We start from the raw sequence: 25,488 nt of genomic DNA on the forward strand, positions 1-25,488 counted from the left end.
GAGCGTCCCAGGTCAAAGGGATAATATGGTCAGCCTACATTATAGTAAACTTAGCTATATACAAAATACTGTAAGAATTATAATACAAGTTGAACTCAATTGGCAATTTGTCTTTATTCAACCTCATTAACTATGGTACTAAATAAATAGTCATATTAAGTAAAGGTGTGTACACAGAGATCTTTGCTTTCGATTTTAACTATCTAGTCAAAATCGCAAGGAAAGTTAGTACAAATCGCAAGGTGTTAGCCACCTTGCAATCCCGATTCGATCCCAATGCGCACTCCCGAAGGGTCGGTATCGCAAGGCTAGATAGACTGTGCAGGCAAGTTAATCTTGACTATATAGTGTACTATCTAGTACAAAGTATAGTCAAAATTGGCACTTAGTCAAAATCGTACAGAGACCAAATCGAAAGCACAGATAGTCAAGATCAGTGTTTCAGGGCTCTGGGGGAGTTCAAGGGAAATCGCATAGTCAAAATCGGGCATAATCTATATCTCAGCGTGTGTATGCACCTTTAGCCTCAGATATATACAGTAGCAGTAACTTACAAAGTCTGTACCTCTTGTACCAGTATTGTTGGGATTGTCCTAAAATAACAATACTGACACCAAGGTATATCGTGAAAACAAAAAACAGTTTTACTAAACCACAGGTTCTTTTGTACATAAAACAAAACCAATCTCCCTGGCTGTTTAGCATCACACAGCCGCCAGGTGGTTATAGACACAGCATACAGTCTACAAAAGAATGAATCCAGCAGTGTAAAGCTTTTTGCCATCAGCACTACAAATAAACATAAACAAGACAGTGTCCTGGGTTATAGTCACCAGTGCGTGCAGCGTCCCGCTTCCTTGGAAATGTGTCCTGACCGGAACCACTGATACTAAGTCCCTTCAGGCATACACAGTCTTCCAGACCCCTGACACTAGCACCCCTTACAGGCCCTAGCTTCTCGCTGCTAGTCAGCATCAGAGGTCCTGCACCTGTGAAACCTTCAGCCCTTTCTAGGTATCCTACAGGTGCACAATTACTCACCCATCCTGGCTGCAGAACCCACAAGACCTGGACTGACCTTTGTGGATGGGGCCCGCCCTCTTCTCCCATCCACCCCCAGGTACCCTTACTGGTTTTCTACAAAACCAAACTACAGGAGCTAAAATAGTTGCTGCTGTATCCCTGGGGTTTTTCTAAAATCTGCTGTAGGCATTTTCCAGGTCATCGCAAAATACGGAACCGATCCCATTTTCTTTTTGCGAGGCTCCTTTCGACTGGTCTGGCACTCCACTTCAGACCGTCTGGTGTCTCTTTCATCACACTACATAAAGCTCCCAGTTCTACAACTCCATAGCCATTTTCTCTCTCTTACAATCAATCCCGCTTATCCTCGCCACATGCTTTGTCTTCCCTTCTTTTCTTTCACCCCTATTCATTATGTCTTCAAGGGCTATTTTCAAAAATAACTCCCAAGAGTCACCGTTCCATATGCAAGCACCAGACAAGCAAGTACGCTCTACAACATAAACCCTATAGAGACGGCATTCTGACAGTCTAGAACCAGATAGCTGACCCACACATTACTTGTATTGTTACTGCAACCAGGAGACTGGCAGTACACAATGGGGCTAATTCAGATGTGGACAGAGTAGCTACCACTCTGTATGGTAATGCAGCAGGAGTCTATTACAAGTAGATGCCTCCTCCTGCAGTAGTAATCCAACCTGTGTCCTAGGACGCAGCATCAGATCACTGATTTACCATCAGGCGGACAGATAATCTCTGCCCAACAACAGGAATCCTTGGCCTCTTACCTCTCCCTAAATTAGTGATGTGCACCGGACATTTTTTGTGTTTTGTGTTTTGGTTTTGGATTTGGTTCCGCGGCCGTGTTTTGGATTCGGACGCGTTTTGGCAAAACCTCTCCGAAATTTTTTTGTCGGATTCGGGTGTGTTTTGGATTCGGGTGTTTTTTTACAAAAAAAACTAAAAAACAGCTTAAATCATAGAATTTGGGGGTCATTTTGATCCCATAGTTTTATTAACCTCAATAACCATAATTTCCACTCATTTCCAGTCTATTCTGATCACCTCACACCTCACAATATTATTTTTAATCCTAAAATTTGCACCGAGGTCGCTGGATGGCTAAGCTAAGCGACACAAGTGGCCGACACAAACACCTGGCCCATCTAGGAGTGGCACTGCAGTGTCAGGCAGGATGGCACTTCAAAAAAATTGTCCCCAAACAGCACATGATGCAAAGAAAAATTAAAGAAAAAAGAGGTGCAAGATGGAATTGTCCTTGGGCCCTCCCACCCACCCTTATGTTGTATAAACAGGACATGCACACTTTAACGAACCCATCATTTCAGCGACAGGGTCTGCCACACGACTGTGACTGAAATGACTGGTTGGTTTGGGCCCCCACCAAAAAAAGAAGCAATCATTCTCTCCTTGCACAAACTGGCTCTACAGAGGCAAGATGTCCACCTCATCATCCTCCGATTCCTCACCCCTTTCACTGTGTACATCCCCCTCCTCACAGATTATTAATTCGTCCCCACTGGAATCCACCATCTCAGCTCCCTGTGTACTTTGTGGAGGCAATTGCTGCTGGTAAATGTCTCCACGAAGGAATTGATTATAATTCATTTTGATGAACATCATCTTCTCCACATTTGCTGGAAGTAACCTCGTACGCCGATTGCTGACAAGGTGAGCGGCTGCACTAAACACTCTTTCGGAGTACACACTGGAGGGAGGGCAACTTAGGTAGAATAAAGCCAGTTTGTGCAAGGGCCTCAAAATTGCCTCTTTTTCCTGCCAGTTTACGTACGGACTGTCTGACGTGCCTACTTGGATGCGGTCACTCATATAATCCTCCACCATTCTTTCAATGGTGAGAGAATCATATGAAGTGACAGTAGACGACATGTCAGTAATCGTTGGCAGGTCCTTCAGTCCGGACCAGATGTCAGCACTCGCTCCAGACTGCCCTGCATCACCGCCAGCGGGTGGGCTCGGAATACTTAGCCTTTTCCTCGCACCCCCAGTTGCGGGAGAATGTGAAGGAGGAGATGTTGACGGGTCACGTTCCGTTTGACTTGACAATTTTCTCACCAGCAGGTCTTTGAACCTCTGCAGACTTGTGTCTGCCGGAAAGAGATACAACGTAGATTTTAGATCTAGGATCGAGCACAGTGGCCAAAATGTAGTGCTCTGATCTCAACAGATTGACCACCCGTGAATCCTGGTTAAGCGAATTAAGGGCTCCATCCACAAGTCCCACATGCCTAGCGGAATCGCTCTGTTTTAGCTCCTCCTTCAATGTCTCCAGCTTCTTCTGCAAAAGCCTGATGAGGGGAATGACCTGACTCAGGCTGGCAGTGTCTGAACTGACTTCACGTGTGGCAAGTTCAAAGGGTTGCAGAACCTTGCACAACGTTGAAATCATTCTCCACTGCGCTTGAGTCAGGTGCATTCCCCCTCCTTTGCCTATATCGTGGGCAGATGTATAGGCTTGAATGGCCTTTTGCTTCTCCTCCATCCTCTGAAGCATATAGAGGGTTGAATTCCACCTCGTTACCACCTCTTGCTTCAGATGATGGCAGGGCAGGTTCAGGAATGTTTGGTGGTGCTCCAGTCTTCTGTACGCGGTGGCTGAATGCCGAAAGTGGCCCGCAATTCTTCGGGCCACCGACAGCATCTCTTGCACGCCCCTGTCGTTTTTTAAATAATTCTGCACCACCAAATTCAATGTATGTGCAAAACATGGGACATGCTGGAATTTGCCCAGATGTAATGCACGCACAATATTGCTGGCGTTGTCCGATGTCACAAATCCCCAGGAGAGTCCAATTGGGGTAAGCCATTCTGCGATGATGTTCCTCAGTTTCCGTAAGAGGTTGTCAGCCGTGTGCCTCTTCTGGAAAGCGGTGATACAAAGCGTAGCCTGCCTAGGAACGAGTTGGCATTTGCGAGATGCTGCTACTGGTGCCGCCGCTGCTGTTCTTGCTGCGGGAGGCAATACATCTACCCAGTGGGCTGTCACAGTCATACAGTCCTGAGCCTGCCCTGCTCCACTTGTCCACATGTCCGTGGTTAAGTGGACATTGGGTACAACTGCATTTTTTAGGACACTGGTGAGTCTTTTTCTGAGGTCTGTGTACATTTTCGGTATCGCCTGCCTAGAGAAATAGAACATAGATGGTATTTGGTACCGGGGACACAGTACCTCAATCAAGTCTCTAGTTGGCTCTGAATTAACGGTGGAAACCGGAACCACATTTCTCACAGCCCAGGCTGCAAAGGCCTGAGTTATCTGCTTTGCAGCAGGATGACTGCTGTGATATTTCATCTTCCTCGCAAAGGACTGTTGGACAGTCAATTGCTTACTGGAAGTAGTACAAGTGGTCTTCCGACTTCCCCTCTGGGATGACGATCGACTCCCAGCAGCTACAACAGCAGAGCCAGCAGCAGTAGACGTTACACTCAAGGATGCATCGGAGGAATCCCAGGCAGGAGAGGACTCGTCAGACTTGCCAGTGACATGGCCTGCAGGACTATTGGCTTTCCTGGGTAAGGAGGAAATTGACACTGAGGGAGTTGGTGGTGTGGTTTGTAGGAGCTTGGTTACAAGAGGAAGGGATTTAGTGGTCAGTGGACTGCTTCCGCTGTCACCCAAAGTTTTTGAACTTGTCACTGGCTTATGATGAATGCGCTGCAGGTGACGTATAAGGGAGGATGTTCAGAGGTGGTTAACGTCCTTACCCCTACTTATTACAGCTTGACAAAGGCAACACATGGCTTGACACCTGTTGTCCGCATTTGTGTTAAAATAATTCCACACCGAAGAGGTGATTTTTTTTGTATTTTGACCAGGCATGTTAATGGCCATATTCGTCCCACGGACAACAGGTGTCTCCCCGGGTGCCTGACTTAAACAAACCACCTCACCATCAGAATCCTCCTTGTCAATTTTCTCCCCAGCGCCAGCAACACCCATATCGTCATCCTGGTGTACTTCAACAGTGACATCTTCAATTTGACTATCAGGAACTGGACTGCGGGTGCTCCTTCCAGCACTTGCAGGGGGCGTGCAAATGGTGGAAGGCGCAAGCTGTTCCCGTCCAGTGTTGGGAAGGTCAGGCATCGCAACCGATACAATTGGACTCTCCTTGGGGATTTGTGATTTAGAAGAACGCACAGTTCTTTGCTGTGCTTTTGCCAGCTTAAGTCTTTTCATTTTTCTAGCGAGAGGATGAGTGCTTCCATCCTCATGTGAAGCTGAACCACTAGCCATGAACATAGGCCAGGGCCTCAGCCGTTCCTTGCCACTCCGTGTCGTAAATGGCATATTGGCAAGTTTACGCTTCTCCTCAGACGCTTTTAATTTTGATTTTTGGGTCATTTTACTGAACTTTTGTTTTTTGGATTTTACATGCTCTCTACTATGACATTGGGCATCGGCCTTGGCAGACGACGTTGATGGCATTTCATCGTCTCGGCCATGACTAGTGGCAGCAGCTTCAGCACGAGGTGGAAGTGGATCTTGATCTTTCCCTATTTTAACCTCCACATTTTTCTCCATTTTTTAATGTGTGGAATTATATGCCAGTAACTATCAATAGCAATGGCCTACTACTATATATACTGCGCACAACTGAAATGCACCACAGGTATGGATGGATAGTATACTTGACGACACAGAGGTAGGTAGAGCAGTGGCCTTCCGTACCGTACTGCTATATATACTGGTGGTCACTGTGTCAGCAAACTGCAAAACTAAAATGCACCACAGGTATAGAATGTAGATGGATAGTATACTTAATGACGACACAGAGGTAGGTACAGCAGTGGCCTTCCGTACCGTACTGCTATATATACTGGTGGTCACTGTGTCAGCAAACTGCAAAACTAAAATGCACCACAGGTATAGAATGTAGATGGATAGTATACTTAATGATGACACAGAGGTAGGTACAGCAGTGGCCTTCCGTACTGCTATATATAGTATACTGGTGGTCACTGTCAGCAAACTGCAAAACTAAAATGCACCACAGGTATAGAATGTAGATGGATAGTATACTTAATGACGACACAGAGGTAGGTACAGCAGTGGCCTTCCGTACTGCTATATATAGTATACTGGTGGTCACTGTGTCAGCAAACTGCAAAACTAAAATGCACCACAGGTATAGAATGTAGATGGATAGTATACTTAATGACGACACAGAGGTAGGTACAGCAGTGGCCTACTGTACCGTAATGCTATATATTATATACTGGTGGTCACTGGTCAGCAAAACTCTGCACTGTACTCCTCCTATATAATATTATACTGGTGGTCCCCAGTCCCCACAATAAAGCAGCACACTGAGCACAGATATGGAGTGTTTTTCAGGCAGACAACGTATACTGGTGGTCACAGTCAGCAAAACTCTGCACTGTACTCCTCCTATATATAATACAGCTGCTCCCCAGTCCCCACAATTAAGCAGTGTGAGCACAGATATATGCAGCACACTGAGCACAGATATGGAGCGTTTTTTTCAGGCAGAGAACGGATGACTGGTGGTCACTGATCAGCAAAACTCTGCACTGTACTCCTCCTATATTACAGCTGCTCCCCAGCCCTCCCCACAATTAAGCAATAGTGCACAATCAAGTTCAACAATAACGGAGAGGACGCCAGCCACGTCCTCTCCCTAACATTTCCAATGCACGAGTGAAAATGGCGGCGACGCGCGGCTGCTTATATAGAATCCGAATCTCGCGAGAATCCGACAGCGGGATGATGACGTTCGGGCGCGCTCGGGTTAACCGAGCCATACGGGAGAATCCGAGTATGCCTCGGACCCGTGTAAAATGGGTGAAGTTCGGGGGGGTTCGGTTTCCGAGAAACCGAACCCGCTCATCACTACCCTAAATACGTCAAAATTCCTCCGTTTTGGGAAATGGAGGCCGTCGCCAACTCCTCCCTGCCCCCCAAACAGCAGTAGACTGTCAGTCACTGACAGCCTGCTGCCATCCTGCTTCCTACATAGCAGGACTCATTTGCACATGCTTAGAATGGGTCCTGCACATGCGCACAGTAGCGACAATTAGTACTTTGTGACATAAATAGCAATAAAAACTGGAACTGAATGAGATCCAATATGTAGGTCAGCGATTACATGAGTAATATACGCAGCACTGCCTATTGTGAGGAGGGAGAGAAATAATGTGAAAGCAAAGTGCCAGTAAGACTAATATAATCACTAATCATAGCGCAGGACACAAGACACAACATAGCAGGAAGGATGCAGCTTGAAGGTTTCAGAGTGTGGGATCTATGAAAGCTACCACATACAATCTTTAGGACATAAATCTCCTATAATTTCTGTTTATCTACCGTACCTACATTAGGAATCTGAATTCTGGAAAAGGAAATACAATTGCAGGTTACAGATTTAAAGCGGTGAAGATGAAGAGAGTGTAAAATACACTAGGACTCATTCTATGGGGGATAGTCAAATGTTTGAAAAGTCAGTTGGGAGTCTGTTTTTTCCTATCTAATAAACAGGAAAAAACAGACACCCAACCGACTTTTCAAACATTTGAATTCCACCCTATGAGAGAGAGGTTGGCCATCTCAATCAATCATCTACTACCTTTCATTTTATAGAATGTACTTGATAAATGCTAGCTAGAAGCTGATTGGGTGATGCTATGGTAAACTTCTCCAATCTTTAGAAGGTTTTATACATTTCTCCCCTAAATAAGCAGAACACAACAGCAATTGGATTACCTCGTGATTCATTATTTTTCCATAAGTCTCTACCAGAGACTCCGCGTAGAAAGGAGTTTCCCCAAAGAGAAGTTCATACATTGAGACGCCAAGAGACCACCAGTCACACTCCGTGCCATACTTCCCCTTGCCATCCTCCATGGCCTGTAATATTTCTGGTGAAATATAATCCGGGGTTCCAACAGCAATCGATGACTCCACCTAGCAAATCAAAACAGAAGGCAACAAGGTGTCATTGGAAAATTAAGCAAAAAAACGGCTGCGTAAGGTAGCAGGGAAAATGTTGATAATAGAGAGCCGACGTGTATGAATAAAAAAGGTTTATTTAAACAAAAAAGTTTAAAAGATATATACACACAACAATTAATAAGAGCATAATTAGATACCATGAAATTATATTGTAGCTTTGCACCCTGATGGTATAATAATGTAATCTGTCAGATCAGTAGTGGTAACTGATTAGCAGCAAGAGACAATATAATAAATATGCTCTGAAAAGTAATAAATGTATGAGTGAGAGTCCACAATCACAATAAGTGGATACAGTTCAGTTTGCCACTAAATAGCAGTATGTGATTGTTGCAGTTCCGTGATAAATGGTATTGCCATGCTAGAGAGAAACTCAATATAGTGCTGTTAATATACCTCTCCTGTGAGCTGGTACAACCGAGCGTCCTCAGTTGAAAGTCCTGCAGTGCTCACGATGTGGTTGTTTGGAGAGAGGATTTATTCCGTCCGGCAATCGCGGGAGGCTGGGAGCCGCGTGTATGGAAAAGCGGCTTTGCCGAGGTCACGGTGTCGATGTGGTGACTCTCAAAGACAGGAGCTGCTGTAACTTGATGCCATCCGGCAATAGTGGGAGGCTGTAACCGCGTGTTGAGGAAAGGCAACTTGCGGCAGTCACGGTGCAGGGACGATCAAAGCTGCTCAGAGACAATGTGCTGCTGTAGCGGGGTGCAGGGTTCAAGGTATTGCCAGATACAGAGCCCAACGCGTTTCGTCACGTGTCCCGTGACTTTTTCAAAGTGAAAAAGTCCCAACAATCACATACTGCTATTTAGTGGCAAACTGAACTGTATCCACTTATTGTGATTGTGGACTCTCACGCATACATTTATTACTTTTCAGAGCATATTTATTGTTATATTGTCTCTTGCTGCTAATCAGTTACCACTACTGATCTGACAGATTACATTATTATACCATCAGGGTGCAAAGCTACAATATCATTTCATGGTATCGAATTAAGCTTTTATTAATTGTTGTGTGTATATATCTTTTAAACTTTTTTGTTTAAATAAATCTTTTTTTTATTCATACACGTCGGCTCTCTATTATCATAATTTTCCCTGCTACCTTACGCAGCCGTTTTTTGCTTAATTTTCCATTTCTGTTGTATAAACACACAGAGTGTTTATTACAGCAGCGCATAGTACCAGGGTAATTTTATTCATTTTTAAATTTGAGGCGCTGTTATAGCAGTTATTTGATTAACAAGGTGTCATTATAACCTAATCTGGGACAACCAGGCTCCGTTATCAGATGATGCAACGCATGCGGGCAACAGAGCTTGAGGAGATCATAGGGGTCACTGGATTCTGGTGCCCTGGCCATGCAGATTCTCAAACTAGGATGAAGCACCATAGAGCTGTATGACCAATCACACTGCAAAACTTTCTACTCTGCTGTGTGACTATCTCCATCCACTGTGACACAGCAGGCAGGACTGCACCCTTCTCCAACAACAACAGAGACGATGGGATGGCAATTGTTTAGTACTCTTTAAATCTCCTACACAGAGAGGAATGTACCAAGCCTTGGAGAGAGATGAAGTGGAGATGTTTCCCAAAGTAATCAAGCAGCTTCTGTCATTTATCTAGCACAGGGCCTGATTCAGAAATGGATGTATAACATATTACTGCTGTGTCTTTGGAAGCAGCAGTGATGTGTAAAAATGCTAATGTAGTAGGAGGCGTCTATAGGAAAAAAGATGCCTCCTGCCAGCATCTGCTATTAAAGTGCTGTGTCTGAAGATGAAGCATCTGATAGCCATTGGAGCCATCGGATGTGATGTCATCAGTCATCTGAGTAAGCCAAAGCTTACTCAGAATGACCACCGGAAACTGCTCAGCTGGAGCCAGGAAATCTGCGTCTGAAGACGCTGACCTGGAGTCAATACTCCCCAGAAAAAGGCAGACCCCCCCACCCCCATTTTTGGGGAATGCCATCCACTTTTGCCCACCCTCAATGGCTGGAAGTCTGTCAATTAGGCTTGCGCTTGGGATCACTGCATGCGACCACCATGGACCCGCTCTGCACATGCACAGAAGTTCCACCGTCGGAGAGGTACGTAAACCGCGGGGCTTATGTACAACTCGAATTAGGCCCACAGTCTTTGAAATGACAGATGATGATTGGTTTCTGTTGCAACTGGTCCACTTTAAGTATTAGACACAGACCAACTGTATAATGTTAGATCACAGGTTCTCAAACTCAGTCCTCAGGATCCCAAACAGTATTTTTCAGGTCTCGTCACAGAATCACAAGTGAAGTAATTATCTCCACCTGTGTATCTTTTATGTGTCAGTGAGTAATGAGTACACCTGTGCACATGCTAGGTGAGCTGGAAAATGTGAACTGTGTGGGGTCCTGAGGACAGAGTTTGAGAAAGCATTTCATCCTGATGCACACAATATTATAAATGAAATAATGTAAATGAGGAAATAACCCTTGGCCTGCTCAGTGGGTGTGTAATATGGCAAGGGAAGACCTGTAGGCATGTATGATGGAGAGCAGAGTACAGTTCAGTACAAGACACTTTTCCGTTTCATTTATTTTAGTGTGACCTAGCTGATGGTTTGGTAGACTGGGTATACAGCCTTATAAATTATCTACCTCTACTTCAATTTAACATATAATACAGATACTGTAATATGCATTGTATCCAAGATAAGCTTTAAAGAAAAATTAAACAGTACTGTTTATTTAGATCTTAATGAAACTTGCATTAAAATGTGTAACGTGGGCAAACTGGTCAGTCTAAAATATTAATTATGCCTGATGAAAACTGCATACGACTTGTGGGGCGGGATACATGAAGCCTCAGATTGTTAATCCAATGCATTTGGCGTTTGCTAATGCAACATGCATGAATATTTCAGCAAAGGACAGCTCTCCCGATGAGATGTCCATAATATTTTTCATTATCTATTTATTTATTTTTGTAATGTCATTTTTATTACGCAAAACATGTTACAGAGCATAACAGTAATCAAAGAACCATACAAATGTGTACGTGGAAAGAGAACAGTAAATATAACCCTCTTGGGAAAAATATATTTTTCATTATTAAGTTTATCACAATATCGTTAACGCTGACCTGTCACAAGCAATTGCTACCAAGAGAGCTGTGACATATCATAAGCAAGGCAGGAAACTTTGAAATAAAAGCTACTTTGGTTATAAAAATAATACAAAATCTGTTTCACATATTGTCATGAAAATATAGATTTTTGCTTCTTTTCTGTTATCGTCCATATTTAACTTAACAATTCCATGTGCACACTTACCATGCCATCCGGCCTCATCTTCAGACAGGAGCCAAAGTCAGCAAGTCGGATATGGCCTTTCATGTCAATGAGAATATTATCTGGCTTTATGTCTCTGTGGACAAATTAAATTATATATATATGTATATATATATATATATATATATATATATATATATATATATATATATGAGAGAGAGAGAGAGAGAGAGAGAGAGAGAGAGAGAAGATCTTTTTTTTTTTTGAAAGGCAACATAATCACAAACTATAAATCTGTCATATGACTGATTCAGGCCCATTGTAAGAAACAGGTAGACACCATATATCTGCAATAAAAGATAAGACTAGAGGGTTTATTTACTAAGTCTTGGATGGAGATAAAGTCGCTGGAGATAAAGGGCCTAATACTGAGCTGATCGCAGCAGCAAGTTTGTTAGCAGTTGGGCAAAACCATGTGCACTGCAGGGGGGGCAGATATAACATGTGCAGAGAGAGTTAGATTTGGGTGGGGTGTGTTCAAAGTGAAATCTAAATTGCAGTGTAAAAATAAAGCAGCCAGGGTTTACCCTGCACAGAAACAAAATAACCCACCCAAACCTAACTCTTTCTGCAAATGCTATGGGGTATATGCAATTCCGGGCGAATTGCGGCATTTTTTCGCCCGTTTTTAAATTCGACAGTCGAATTCCGGCCGGCGGGTGCCGGAATTCGACATATTCAATAAAAAACAGATTCGACAATCCCGCTGTCGAAAAACGGACCAATTGACGGATAAGTGCGTCCTGGATTCGACTTTTCGGACGGCACAAAAATCGTTTAAAAGAACGAAAAAAAAAATTGCGTGGGGTCCCCCCTCCTAAGCATAACCAGTCTCGGGCTCTTTGAGTCGGTCCTGGTTGTAAAAATACAGGGAAAAAATGGACAGGGGATCCCCCGTATTTTTAGAACCAGCACCGGGCTCTGCGTTCGGTCCTGGTGCAAAAAATACCGGGGACAAAAAGCGTAGGGGTCCCCCATATTTTTTGAACCAGCACCGGGCTCCACTAGCTGGGGAGATAATGCCACAGCCGGGGGACACTTTTATACCGGTCCCTGTGGCTGTGGCATTAAATACCCAACTAGTCACCCCTGGCCGAAGTACCCGGAAGGAGTGGGGACCCCTTAAATCAAGGGGTCCCCCCCCTCCAGCCACCCAAGGGCCAGGGGTGAAGCCCGAGGCTGTCCCCCCCATCCAAGGGCTGCGGATGGGGGGCTGATGGCCATGTGTAAAAATGAAAGAATATTGTTTTTTGCAGAAGAACTACAAGTCCCAGCAAGCCTCCCCCGCAAGCTGCTACTTGGAGAACCACAAGTACCAGCATGCAGGGGAAAAATGGGCCCGCTGGTACCTGTAGTAGTTCTGCAAAAAAAATACCCAAATAAAAACAGGACACAGACACCGTGAAAGTAAAACTTTATTACATACATGCCGACACACATACTTACCTATGTTGACACGCCGACTCTCACCTAAATCCAGTGTCCTGTTCTTTTTTTACAAAAACAGGACAGGACACACTGGATTTAGGTGAGGCTTGCTGGGACTTGTAGTTCTTCTGCAAAAAGCAATATTCTTTCATTTTTACACATGGCTATCAGCCCCCCATCCGCAGCCCTTGGATGGGGGGGGGGGGGGACAGCCTCGGGCTTCACCCCTGGCCCTTGGGTGGCTGGAGGGGGGGGGGCCCTTGATTTAAGGGGTCCCCACTCCTCCAGGGTACCCCGGCCAGGGGTGACTAGTTGGGTATTTAATGCCACGGCCGCAGGGACCGGTATAAAAGTGTCCCCCGACTGTGGCATTATCTCCCCAGCTAGTGGAGCCCAGTGCTGGTTCAAAAAATACGGGGGACCCCTACGCTTTTTGACCCTGTATTTTTTGCACCAGGACCGGACGCAGAGCCCGGTGCTGGTTCTAAAAATACAGGGAATCCCCTGTCCATTTTCCCCCCGTATTTTTACAACCAGGACCGGCTCAAAGAGCCCGAGGCTGGTTATGCTTAGGAGGGGGGACCCCACACTTTTTTTTCAGAATTTTAACCCATTCCCACCCCTTCCCACTGAAAACCATGCTCTCTCAATTTTAGTCAGTTAAAAAAAAAAAAATATTGAAAAAAAATCTATAAATAATAGTTGAAAATCCTAATAGACGAACCAAGTACCTAATCCCTTCTAATATAAATAGATATGCTATTAGCAATAAAAAAAACACACAAGAAAACATGTTTTAATTTTTTTTTTATTAGATCCCGCCAGCAAAGTGAGGCGGAATGAAATTGACGAATTTACTGTCGAAAAGAACTGTTGTCTAATCGACATTTTTCAATTGAATATACTTTTGTTGAAAAGCCGCACTTTTACCATTGCAGACATGTTGAATTTGCGAACTGTCGAATTTCAAAAAGTCGAATCTGAAAAGTCCGTTTTTTTGTCGAAAAGTACTGTATTGCATTGTCGAATTTTTTTTTTGTCAAAAATGCCCCGTTTTTCGACATTTTCGGCAATTCGACCGCAATTGCATATACCCCTATATCTGCCCCCCCCCCCACTGCAGTGCACATGGTTTTGCCCAATTGCTAACAAACTTGCTGCTGCGATCAACTCAGAATTACCCCCAAAGTACCTGCCAATCGGCTCCAAACTGCTATGCCACAGGCTTTGCGGACAAATTTACCCATTTTCATAGGAAAACACACAGGACCCAGGAGAAGTTCCCAGATCCATGTGTTTTCGTGATTGTGGCGTAGAAAAAAATCACTTATCGGGGCCGGTGAAACAAAATCTCTGATAATGGCAGCTATCGGCTGTATAAGAGAACACTTTTAATTAGCCCCCACATACAAACGGGATGTAGTCAGGAGCAGGAGACCGCCAGTCACAATACCTCCCCACATCCTACACCCTCACAATCTTGATGGTCGGCATGCCAAGCAACAAGGATTATTCCCACTTGTGGGTGTCCACAACACCAATAGAGTGGAGAACAGAACCCGCAGCTTGGGGAGCGCAGTGAGCCAGCAAGGGGCTTATTGCGCCCAAACGCTCAACCACCCGCCCAACATCCCTCACCACCCCCTGCCGGCATTCTGCACCACATACAAACAACGACTTGAACACAGGAAATAAAACACTTTATAGAACCAGTTCATACATCAGTCCTTCAACTTGGAAGGAAAAGGATGGATGAGGCTTGGGGGGGATGAGTCCAACAGAGATACAATTTGACAGGCTTGGGGTGGGCGAGTTCAACACAGAGACAATTCGAAACTATAAGGATAGGACTGTAGGGTCTAATGCCAAAGCATAGGCATAAACTGCACTCACTAAAAAAAAAAGCAGCAATTGCAACCAAATGCAAAGCGGTAATTATTGAAAGACGTGTGCTAGAGGGCAACAGTAGTGGAAGATACTTACATCCCACTTTAAGCAACAAAACCATATGTTATTTTGCATCAATGAAGCTTAAAAAACCCTCTATATTATAGCAGAAAAAAACTCTCCAGCTTGTGTACAAAGAAAAAAGTTTTTTTTCTTAAACAATTCTATAAAAAGGATAAAATAAAGCAACAAAGACATCGACAATAAGCATAATGGGAACAGTTCACTATTGCTGATAACGGTTATCAGTTATGTGAATCTGGCCCTGATCTAGTGGCGTAACGCCAAGAGACAACAGAGGCATTTGCCACCGGGCTCCAGCTATCAGTGGGGCACCAAGAAAGAAAGACCAAGGGGGGTACTTAACTAGAAAAGATCTCTCTCCACTCATTTCATAATGATTTGGGGCAGTCAATGCTGACTGCTGTCCAAGTTCAGAAACCCCCCTTGAAGACCCCTTCAGCTGAAGAGTCTGACATGTGTCTGCTATCAGATCAAAGTGTGTACAATAAGCTACACTCTCTTGCTGCTGTCTCTTATATGCAGAAAGAAAGGATAGCAGAAGTTGGTTTAAAAAAAATGCACAAATTGTTATGACACAAGTTTTAGTGGGGGGGGGGCGGCTATTCATCAACGCTTGGAGAGAGAGAAAATTGTATTATTGGTGAGTTGCTGGGACTTTGGCACATGTGCAAGCCAGAGATACTGACGGGGCACCACCTTCTATTTCGCCTCCAGGTGCCTGGCATAACCTTATGCCCTTGCCCTGATCATCTGCAAATACTACAAGCAGGTGTGGGTGGCAGTATCCCGCAAATCTGCATGGGCACATGTGTGTGAAGTGAGCACAGTGTTTCTGGCATACACAAAACAAATTAATGCAAAATACACCATGGGGTGTATCCAATTAGTTAAGCTAATTGTCCCACCGGGGGCTATCTAATTAGCCCGATAAGCCAGCGCAAGACATGGTTTATCAGGGATTTTGTTTCTTCTGCCTCATGCGACTGTTTCTACCGAAAACACACCGGTTTCACTGAACCTGCGTGTTTTTGGGAGGAAAGCTTTATTTTATTTTTACGGGGGGATCCAAATTGGATAGCCTGTAATAACATATTGGTGAAACATCCCAATGTTTTTCACCTCTAATTGTATGGGTCTGGGACTCGACACACCTTAGGTCGACACCAATTGGTCGCCGCCTGAAATGTAGACATGGACAGAAGGTCGACATGGAAAAGGTCGACATGGAAAAGGTCGACATGGTTTTTTTTAATTATTATTATCCTTTATTTATATGGCCCTACAAGGGATCCGCAGCGCCCATTACACAGTACATAGTCAAATGAGCAAACAAGAAAACAGCACTTACAGTACAAGACAATATAGGACAGGTATAGAAAACCCGGCATTAGGTGCCATCAAAGGGAGTATGGAGTATAAGATAGTGTAAGAAAAGGAAAGGCACATGAGGAAAGAAGTCCCTGCTCTTGCGAGCTTACAATCTAAAAGGTGAGGGGCTAACAGACCGGAGTGACACAGAAGGGGTAGACAGTGAGCATAGACAAGAGTGTTAGGAGGAGAGTTGGCTAGGTTTGGTGAAGAAGTGGGTCTTGAGAGCCCGTTTGAAGTTTTGTAGAGAGGTGGAGAGTCGGATGGGGAGAGGTAGAGCATTCCAGAGAGAGGGTGCAGCACGTGCAAAATCTTGTAGGTAGGAGTGGGAGGAGGTAATCAGTTAGCAGGAGAGATGGTGTGCATTAGCAGAGCGAAGATGATGGGTGGGAATGTAAAGAGAGATAAGGTCAGAGATGTAAGAGTGAGAAGAGTGGGTGAGGGCTTTGTAGGTGAGTGTGAGAAGCTTGAATTGGATTCTGAATGGGAAGGGTAGCCAGTGAAGGTCCTGCAAGAGAGGGGATGTGGATGTAGTACGATTGGTGAGAAAGATGAGACGGGCAGCAGCATTGAGGATAGATTGAAGTGGAGAGAGGCATTTTTGAGGGAGGCCAGATAGGGGGAGATTGCAGTAGTCCAATCTGGAGATGACCAGTGAGTGGATGTGAGTCTTAGTAGCATGCTGGGTGAGAAAGGGTCTGATCCTGGAGATGTTTTTGAGATGGAAATGGAAGGTTGTTGAGAGGTACTGAATGTGTGGTTTGAAGGAGAGGGAGGAGTCAAGGATTACTCAAACATATCGCACCTGGGGGCTAGAGGAGATAGTTGTGCCATCAATGGATAGTGAAATTGTAGGAGGTGAGGTTATGCGGAACGGAGGGAAGATGATCAGCTCAGTCTTAGACATGTTAAGTTTAAGAAAGCGCTGGGACATGCAGAAGGAGATAGAGAGAAGGTTGGAGATACGAGTGAGGAGAGCAGGGGGGAGGTCAGGGAAGGAAAGGTAGATTTGAGTATCATCAGCGTAGAGATGATATTTTAAATCAAAAGAGCTAATGAGCTCACCTAATGAGGATGTGTAGAGAGAGAAAAGGAGAGGCCCAAGAACAGAACCTTGGGGGACACCTACTGGTAGATGAAGTGGGGGGGAAGTGGAGTCATGAGAGGAGACAGAGAAGGAACGGTCAGAAAGGTAGGAGGACAACCAGGAGAGATCAGTATCACGCAAACCAAGGGAGTAAAGGATTTGCAGGAGGAGAGGGTGGTCTACAGTGTCAAAAGCAGCAGACAGGTCAAGGAGAATAAGCAGAGAGTAGTGGCCCCTGGATTTAGCAGCAAGGAGGTCATTGCAGGCTTTCAATAGGGCAGTTTTAGTGGAGTGCTGAGGATAGAAACCAAACTGGAAAGGGTCAAGCAGTGAGGCGGTTGTAGACAATACGCTCAAGTAGTTTGGAGGCAAAAGGGAGAAGAGAGATGGGTCGGTAGTTGGAGAGATTGGTTGGATCAAGGGTAGGTTTTTTAAGAATAGGGGAGACAAGTGCATGCTTGAAGGCAGAAGGGACAGTGCCTGATGAGAGTGAGAGAATGAGTAGATGGGCAAGATGGGAACAGGCAGAAGAAGAGAGGAAGCGGAGAAGGCGGAAGGGAATAGGGTCAAGCGGGGAAGTGGAGGGGGGTGAGGACTGGATGAGGACCAATACTTCCTCTCCAAATACAGGGAAGAAAGATGTCAGAGTTAGTAGGAGGGTAGGAGAGGGGTGGTTGAGAAACAGAGGAGGGGGGATGCTCAGGTTCTGGTGGGATGTTATGTCCTGATGAATGGAGTCAATTTTGGATGTGAAGTAGGTGGCAAAGTCAAGAGCAGAAAGTGAAGAGGGGAGTTGAGGCAAGGGTGGGCAGAGGAGCGAGTTGACAGTGGCAAAGAGGCGTCTGGGGTTTGAGGATTGGGAGGAGATGAGGTATTTGAAGTAAGATTGTTTAGAGAGGGTAAGGGCAGCAAAGTAGGATGAGAGCATAAATTTGTAGTGGAGGAAGTCAGCCTTTTTGCGTGATTTCCTCCACTGTCGATCAGCGGTACGTGAGCATTTTTGCAGATATCTGGTGCATTTGGTGTGCCAGGGTTCAGGTGTCAATCTGCGAGGGTGAATAGTGGTTGGTGGGGCAACAGAGTCAAGAGCAGAGGTAAGGGATGCATTGTAAAGGGAAGTAGCTTGTTCAGGGCAGGAAAGAGAGAGAATAGGAAAGAGCAGTGAGTCAAACAGGGAAGATAGGGAAGTGGTGTCAATAGCATCAATGTTATGCTTAGTGATGGTAGTTTTAGGTGATAAAGATGGAGATGGAGAAGCAGATAGAGATAGGTTAAAAGTGAAAAGGTGATGGTCCGAGAGGGGGAACAGGGAGTTAGAGAAATCAGAAATATCACAGCGATGAGTGAAAACCAGATCCGGTGAGCTTCCACTCAAATGGGAGGGGGAGGAGGACCACTGGGAGAGACCAAGAGAAGAGGTGAGGTTAAGGAGTTTAGAGGCAGGTGATTTTGTGGGGTTAACGATAGGGATGTTGAAATCACCTAGGATAATGGAAGGAATGTCAGAAGAGAGGAAGTGAGGAAGCCAGGAAGCAAAGTTGTCAAGGAACTTGGAGGGCATGCCAGGGGGTAGGAAAAATAACAGCTACTCGAAGATGAACAGGTTGGAAGAGGCGTATGGCATGGACCTCAAATGTAGAGAATGTAAGGGATGGTTCTGGTGGTATGAGTTGGTATGAGTAGCTAGAGGGTAGTAGGATCCAAACACCACCACCGTGGTGACCCCCAGGTCGGGGTGTGTGTGAGAATCTGAGACCCCCTGCAGACAGAGCAGCGGGAAAACTGTGTCAGAGGGGGTAATCCAAGTTTCAGTGTTGGCTAGGAGATGCAAGGAATTTGAGATGAAAGGGTCATGGGTGGGATCAGTTTATTACAGACAGATCTGGCATTCCAGAGGGCACAGGAGACAGGGAGAGAGTCTGAGGGAGTGATGTGAATGAGATTATCAGGGTTGCTGTAGCAATGAGGCGAGATGGAATTAGAAGACAGGGATACAGAGGGTGTAGTGAGGCTGCTGGCTAGGCTAGGAAGGGACACTGCAGCAGTTGAGCACGGAGGTAGTAAAGTGTGGTACAGAGGGGTATGAGGTGAGGTAGGCAGAGGAGGGAGGGAGCAGGGCAGAGTGGTGGACGATTGGGCCTAAGGTAGGATAGAGGTGAATGACAGTGGGGTGTCAGGGGAGGAGTGGAAGTGAGGCAGTGGAGTGGATGGGCCACCAAGGGGAGAGAGGAAGAAATGTGGGAGACTAGGGGAGAAGGATAGAGGTGGGAGCAGGGGACAGAGAAAAGGATACGGTAGACAAGGAGTGTTGGGGGGTGATAGTGACAGGCTAGACATGCTGTAGTGTGGAGGAGGTAAATAGTATGATAAATTTGGAAATAGGAGTGGTGGTTGTAAGATGAACAGATCAGTAGGATAGCAGAAATACAGGTGAAAGGGCAGTGTTGGAAGTGTTCAGTGGCAGTAATTTGGTTACAGTAGAAAGTTTATGTAGTTGCAGAAATTGAAGTTGAAGGATGTGTTAGTAAATGAGAGAACATGAGAGGGTTAGCAAAAAGCAGAGGTAATTCAGACTGGATTTGCAGGTGTGTAAAGACAAAATGATATAGCTTCAGCATGTGCATGAAGATGTTTGTGAATGCTGCAAAAAAACATACAATTTTTTATTTCTCCTTCAGTTACTTGTAAGTGCGTCAAAAACATGGAAATACAGTGCTCATTGGGGGTAATTCCAAGTTGATCGCAGCAGGACATTTTTTTTAGCAGTTGGGTAAAACCATGTGCACTGCAGGGGGGGGGGGGGCAGATATAACATTTGCAGAGAGAGTTAGATTTGGGTGGGTTATTTTATTTCTGTGCAGGATAAATACTGGCTGCTTTATTTTTACACTGCAATTTAGATTGCAGATTGAACTCACCACACCCAAATCTATCTCTCTCTGCACATGTTATATCTGCCTCCCCTGCAGTGCACATGGTTTTGCCTAATTGCTAACAAAAATCCTGCTGCGATCAACTTGGAATTACCCCCATTGTCCAGGTTACACAGACAGGAGTTGTTAGGTGTGGTAAGAAGGGGAACTCACAATTGTCCCAATGAAGATCTTTGTGATCCTGATTATGGAAACTTGATCTTACATATGTTCCTTTCTGCAGATGGGTTGCATAGTGTTCACAGAGTGAAAGTTGGAGGGTGATAAATTTGCATATACAGTTGATATTGAAAAGTAGTTCATCTGTTGTTGTTGTTTGTGTTGTTTGATGTTTTCTTTCAGTTTTTCGTCCAGTTTAAGTCCAGGCTTTGATATTAAAATTATATATCTTCTCCCTTTGAGCCTACTCCCTTAGAGTCCTACACCCTGGATCAATCAGCCAGGCTTAATCAGTCAACTATACTCTAATATGAACATGTGTAAGGTATATGTTCACTAATTAATACCCCACCCATTGCCCAACATCCACTGGTGGGCAATAAAAGCTAAAACAAACAAATGATAGGGGAGGAGGCCATCCCAAATATCTAACAATTAAAATGCCTAAATTCTGCTTATAACAATAACTCCAGATTACCTATGCAAAACAGTGCAATGCAATAGTATCCTAATTCACTGTGCAGCTGGTGAGAGTTGTAGTAATTGTTTTGAGTATCTCGTTATCTTCGTAGTGTTACCGGGAACCCCAATTAGTGCACAGTGTCCCTTCGCAAGGTTACCGTTCCCAGTTGTAGTCCACGTGGATCGTAAAACATGAAAAAGTTCAAAAAATGAAGAAAAAAAAAATTGAAAAACTCATGTCGACCTTTTTCATGACTACATATTACAGGTGTCGGCCTAAGGTGTGCCGACCAATTGGTGTCGACCTTAGGTGTGTCGACCTTTTAGGTGTCGACCTGGAGTCCGGATACCAACTGGATACCCCCCTATGTCAGCTGGCATAGTAACCCGCAGGTACCAGCCTCATAGTGTGGTCTTGGTTAATGGATAGAGCTGAACACCCCCTTTCTTTACAAAACATCATAATGTCACTGGCGCCCCGTCTTACCTATGCACGTAGTTCAGTTGATGTATTGAGTCTATTGCTAACACCATTTCAGCCAAATAAAATCGGGACATGTCTTCTGGTAGCCGGTCTTCAAACTTGCTAAGAAGAGTTAACAGATCTCCCCCAACATAGTAATCCATCACCAGATACTGTAAATAAAAGAGTATTTTTAATTACATATCACTGGCACATACATATTTAAAAATAAGTTAAGTTAAACTTGAAAATTTTTTATGCTGACTATAGATACTGTACGAAAAAAAGGCATTTGTTTCCCCCAGCACCCTGAATGATAACCGTAACCAGATATAAATTCTACATAATAGAATTCAGAGATCTTCGTTACACATATTTGCGCAAATGTGTGAATAAGCCCCAAAGCCGCATCAAGGCGTCTCTGTATATTTGGGGTCCCTAGCGCTATAGCTAGGTGCATGGTGTGGCACCCCAAAACACCAGCATAAGCCAGAAAGCCCAGCGTAGCATACCAGTGGGCTTTCTGGCTTATGCTGGTGTTTTGGGGTGCCACACCATGCACCTAGCTATAGCGCTAGGGACCCCAAATATACAGAGACGCCTTGATGCGGCTTTGGGGCTTATTCACACATTTGCGCAAATATGTGTAACGAAGATCTCTGAATTCTATTATTATGTAGAATTTATATCTGGTTACGGTTATCATTCAGGGTGCTGGGGGAAACAAATGCCTTTTTTTCTTGCTTAGAAATACCCCTCCCTTTCGAGCACCTGAATGATATCACTAAGCTAATTGAGCATCTACCAATATATATGTGATATACAGCATCTGCCCCCACTCTGACCCCTGCTGAATACAACGGCAGCCGCTGTCCCCCACAGGGGGTTAATAGACTGCCTGGTCGCTAGGCAACCCCAGCGGGCCGGACCGTGACCTGAAGGAGACTGGGGTGATTGGCCGCCCGCTGAGCGGGAGAAGAGGGGGAGGAGTCGGTGGTGCGCGCGGAGAGGGGAGAAGGAGAAGCCGCCAGAGAGGAGAAGGAGAAGCCGCCAGAGAGGGCCGGAGGGCCGGACCTGCGCCGCTGAGACAGAGAGAGACGCGACTGCACCCGGCAAGAGGGAGACGGAGACTAGCGCCGCTAACCGCCGCTACGCTGTGTGGGAGAGCCGCTGGCGGAGGACAGCCACGGCGAAAGTAAAGAGCCGCCTGGAGGAGAGCGCGTCCCGCCGCTGCACTACTAAGAGGACGTGTGGCGCTGGCTGCTGAGAGGGAGAAGAGCTGTGCCGATCTTCGGGAGAAGAACTAAAGTACAGGTAGCCACCACGTGGCCAACCCTTTTTACCCCCTTCTCTTTCACTCCTGCTGAATAAGAGACACACTGCCTATACACACCCTTGCTAATGCATACTGGCCCACAATAAAGCCCGAGTGGTGCACCCAGGAACATTATATCCCCTACCAGCTGTGGAGACTGAAATAGACAGGACACTGAGGCATCATAGCACCCTAACCATCCTCACCCAGGGTCACCACCTCGCTCCCCGTCACCCACGAAAGTTAGGAAAACCGCTAAACTGCAGCAACCACTCCTCTATACCTCCCTTGTGCATTGATCACTCGCCAGACGTGGGGTTCCGTGCTATTGGCAAGGACATACACCGAACTTCCCTGGATTATATATAGATGTATTGGGCCAGAAACCCCTCTTTATTGAGTTCATAGTGCCACCTTGTGGCGTATTCAGCGTACTGCCTAAGTTTGCATGAAACCTGCTTTTCTAAATACCTTCTTGGAATTGTTAAAGTTCTGAAAAGCATTTGTGTCATTATGTTGCCATGTTTATAATAATTTTGGGAATCATATGTGGAAAATGTAATGATTCTAACCAAAAATGTATTAAGTTTACTAACCCCAAACCCGGTTTCCCTTCTGCAATAAATCTTTGTTACTGTATCCCACCGTAGTGGTCCTTTCACATTTGGGGTGTTGTCTGTACTGGGGTATCTCCGTCCTTCTGCCCAGGTCCTATACAGGTGTCCGCAGATTCCAACTGGCTCCGCACAAGCAGGAATTGGACGACCAGAAGAGCCGCAACGGGACGAACACGAAACTTCAGGTACGCTCAAGCACATATCACATATATGTTTATAGATACTGTACGTAACATCCTAACTCAAGACAACTGGATTGAAGAAATCCAATGTTAAAGTCTCTATGGAAGATCTCTTAAACTCAGTACTGCTATGTACTACTATTATCATCCTATACAATAATAGGCTATAGGCTAAGGCTGCTCCAGACCTCTATGAGGTGAATTCAAGTGTTTTGTGCGCCGACAGCCACTAGATGGTGCCGAACAGAACAATTCAAGTGTTACGCCTTTCGGACACGCACAGCTGCCGGCGCTGACATTACGGTTATGTGTTTCGTCATTTTGATGAGCTGGTAATTAGTTTATTTATAAAGTGCTGATGTATTACACTGCTGTAAATTGAAGATATCAGAATAGAAACAAACGTAGTTAAAAGCTGATTTGTTGCCGGCTGTCAAAACGAGAGCTGGCAGGGCTGTGGTTCAGTGCCCTATTCCCTGCTGAGGCAGCAGAATGAAGCCGTTGCCATGGCGCAGGGAGACCTACTGCTAAGTGATGGGTCTCCTCTGTTACTCAGTTGGATAGGTGCACGGGGATTACTGTAAAACATTACTGTGGCTACCGGTCTTCTTAATCAGATACTAGAAAACTCCAGCTTCTTTCCAGTCTACATTAGGTGAACATCTGATCTTACCAAATAATTGTCATCATGAAAAGAATAATGTAAACTAGGGATCCACTGGGTGTCTCCTTTCACTAAAACATCCCTCTCTTCACGGAAACAAGCCGTCTGCAAAAATGAAAAAGTTGTATTTAAATATAGGAAACATTTATTTTGCACTTGTTAATCCTACAAAACCCAAAGAATAGCCTAGAGATATACAGTTTGTACATAAGAAGGAGCACACACATTAGCATGTAATGGCCTATAAACCCCAATACTGGGATAGGTTGCGTGTAACATGTCATTTAAATCGTGGTCTCCATTTTGGAATTTGTGAGTGGTGTCAGATTGATCAGCCATTACCTGAGTGGAGGGGGAAAACTGATGCGTCTTCAGGTTCATAATGGGTGCCGTTTTCTTGAATTTACCCAAGGAAGTACCTGGTACTGGCTTTTGTAACGTAACTGGAGGTGTGTTCCCTGCCCATACACTGTGTAGGTTATTTTTACCCTATGATAGTCAGCGGCACCGCTTGTCTGAGGGGGCCTGTATTAGTACAAGTGTCAGATACTTCCCACTTGCATTGGAGAAAGGAAAAGTTGGCCTTCGCAAGTCATTTTTAACGTTGCATAAGACGAGTGGTCAGTGAATAGCTGGATGGGATTTTTTTCTCCCTCAAACACAGTGTTTGGGAAGATCTTAGTTTGGGGGTGTGGTGGTGCATATTCCTGTACTGATTTTCAGCACCCAACTGAGCTTGGAATGTCTGTTTTAGCAGTATGGGGAGTTATCCTTAAGGTAAGTATACTGGCAAGCTTGGTTACTAACAATCTTGCAGTACTGGAGAGGTGCACTTCCCTTCAATACACTGGGAAGGCCAATTTCACTGTATTGGTGTTAGCAGCTTCTACCGACCTGGTGGGCTTTGTATGTGCAATTAGTATGGGAGTCAGAGACCTTTCACATCTCTAGCATTCTTGTTAGGACAATTGGACCATATGAATTAAGTGGTTCCACCGGGATGTAGTTAGGTGACTGGCACCTACATCCCGCCCACCCACAATCCTGGCAGTCGGCATGCCAAATAACAGGGACTATTCCCACTCTATGGATGTCCTATAGAGTGGGAATAGAACCTGTGGCAAGTGCAAAGTGGCAAGCGGGGCTTTGTTGCGCTCGCCCCCCCTCGGGGCATCTCAATACCGGGATGCCGGCATCGGTATGGCGATCCCGACCGCCGGTCATGTCATACACACCCGTTCCACTGATTAGCTAGCCTTTGCGCCACCAAACTATTATATTTACTAATGGAGCGAACCACTAAAGTCTACTATCGTGATATTGATTGATATAGATCTATATTTTATTATTATTTTTATATTGTTTAGATTAAAAAAAAAATTTCGTTGAAGGACCTGTGCACCTGAACAACCAGTGTTGCAATTCAAGGGGTATAAATACTAGAGATGTGCGCCGGACCA

At 45.0% G+C, this 25,488-nt stretch overlaps 1 protein-coding gene across 2 annotated transcripts in view; it reads right to left on the reverse strand.

The window, feature by feature from the left end:
• The window catches only part of CDC42BPG (CDC42 binding protein kinase gamma), a 388,481-nt gene that overhangs the window by 181,644 nt on the left and 181,349 nt on the right, over positions 1-25,488 (reverse strand). For both annotated transcript variants that reach the window (XM_063944811.1, XM_063944812.1), the window contains exons 4-7: positions 24,038-24,133; positions 21,275-21,423; positions 11,362-11,455; positions 7,793-7,993 (exon numbers count right to left, since the gene is read on the reverse strand). In XM_063944811.1, the coding sequence (XP_063800881.1) occupies positions 7,793-7,993; positions 11,362-11,455; positions 21,275-21,423; positions 24,038-24,133 (540 nt within the window). The remainder of the gene's footprint in view (positions 1-7,792; positions 7,994-11,361; positions 11,456-21,274; positions 21,424-24,037; positions 24,134-25,488) is intronic.

Source organism: Pseudophryne corroboree, chromosome 11 (assembly GCF_028390025.1).
Source record: "Pseudophryne corroboree isolate aPseCor3 chromosome 11, aPseCor3.hap2, whole genome shotgun sequence".
Lineage (NCBI taxonomy): Eukaryota > Metazoa > Chordata > Amphibia > Anura > Myobatrachidae > Pseudophryne > Pseudophryne corroboree.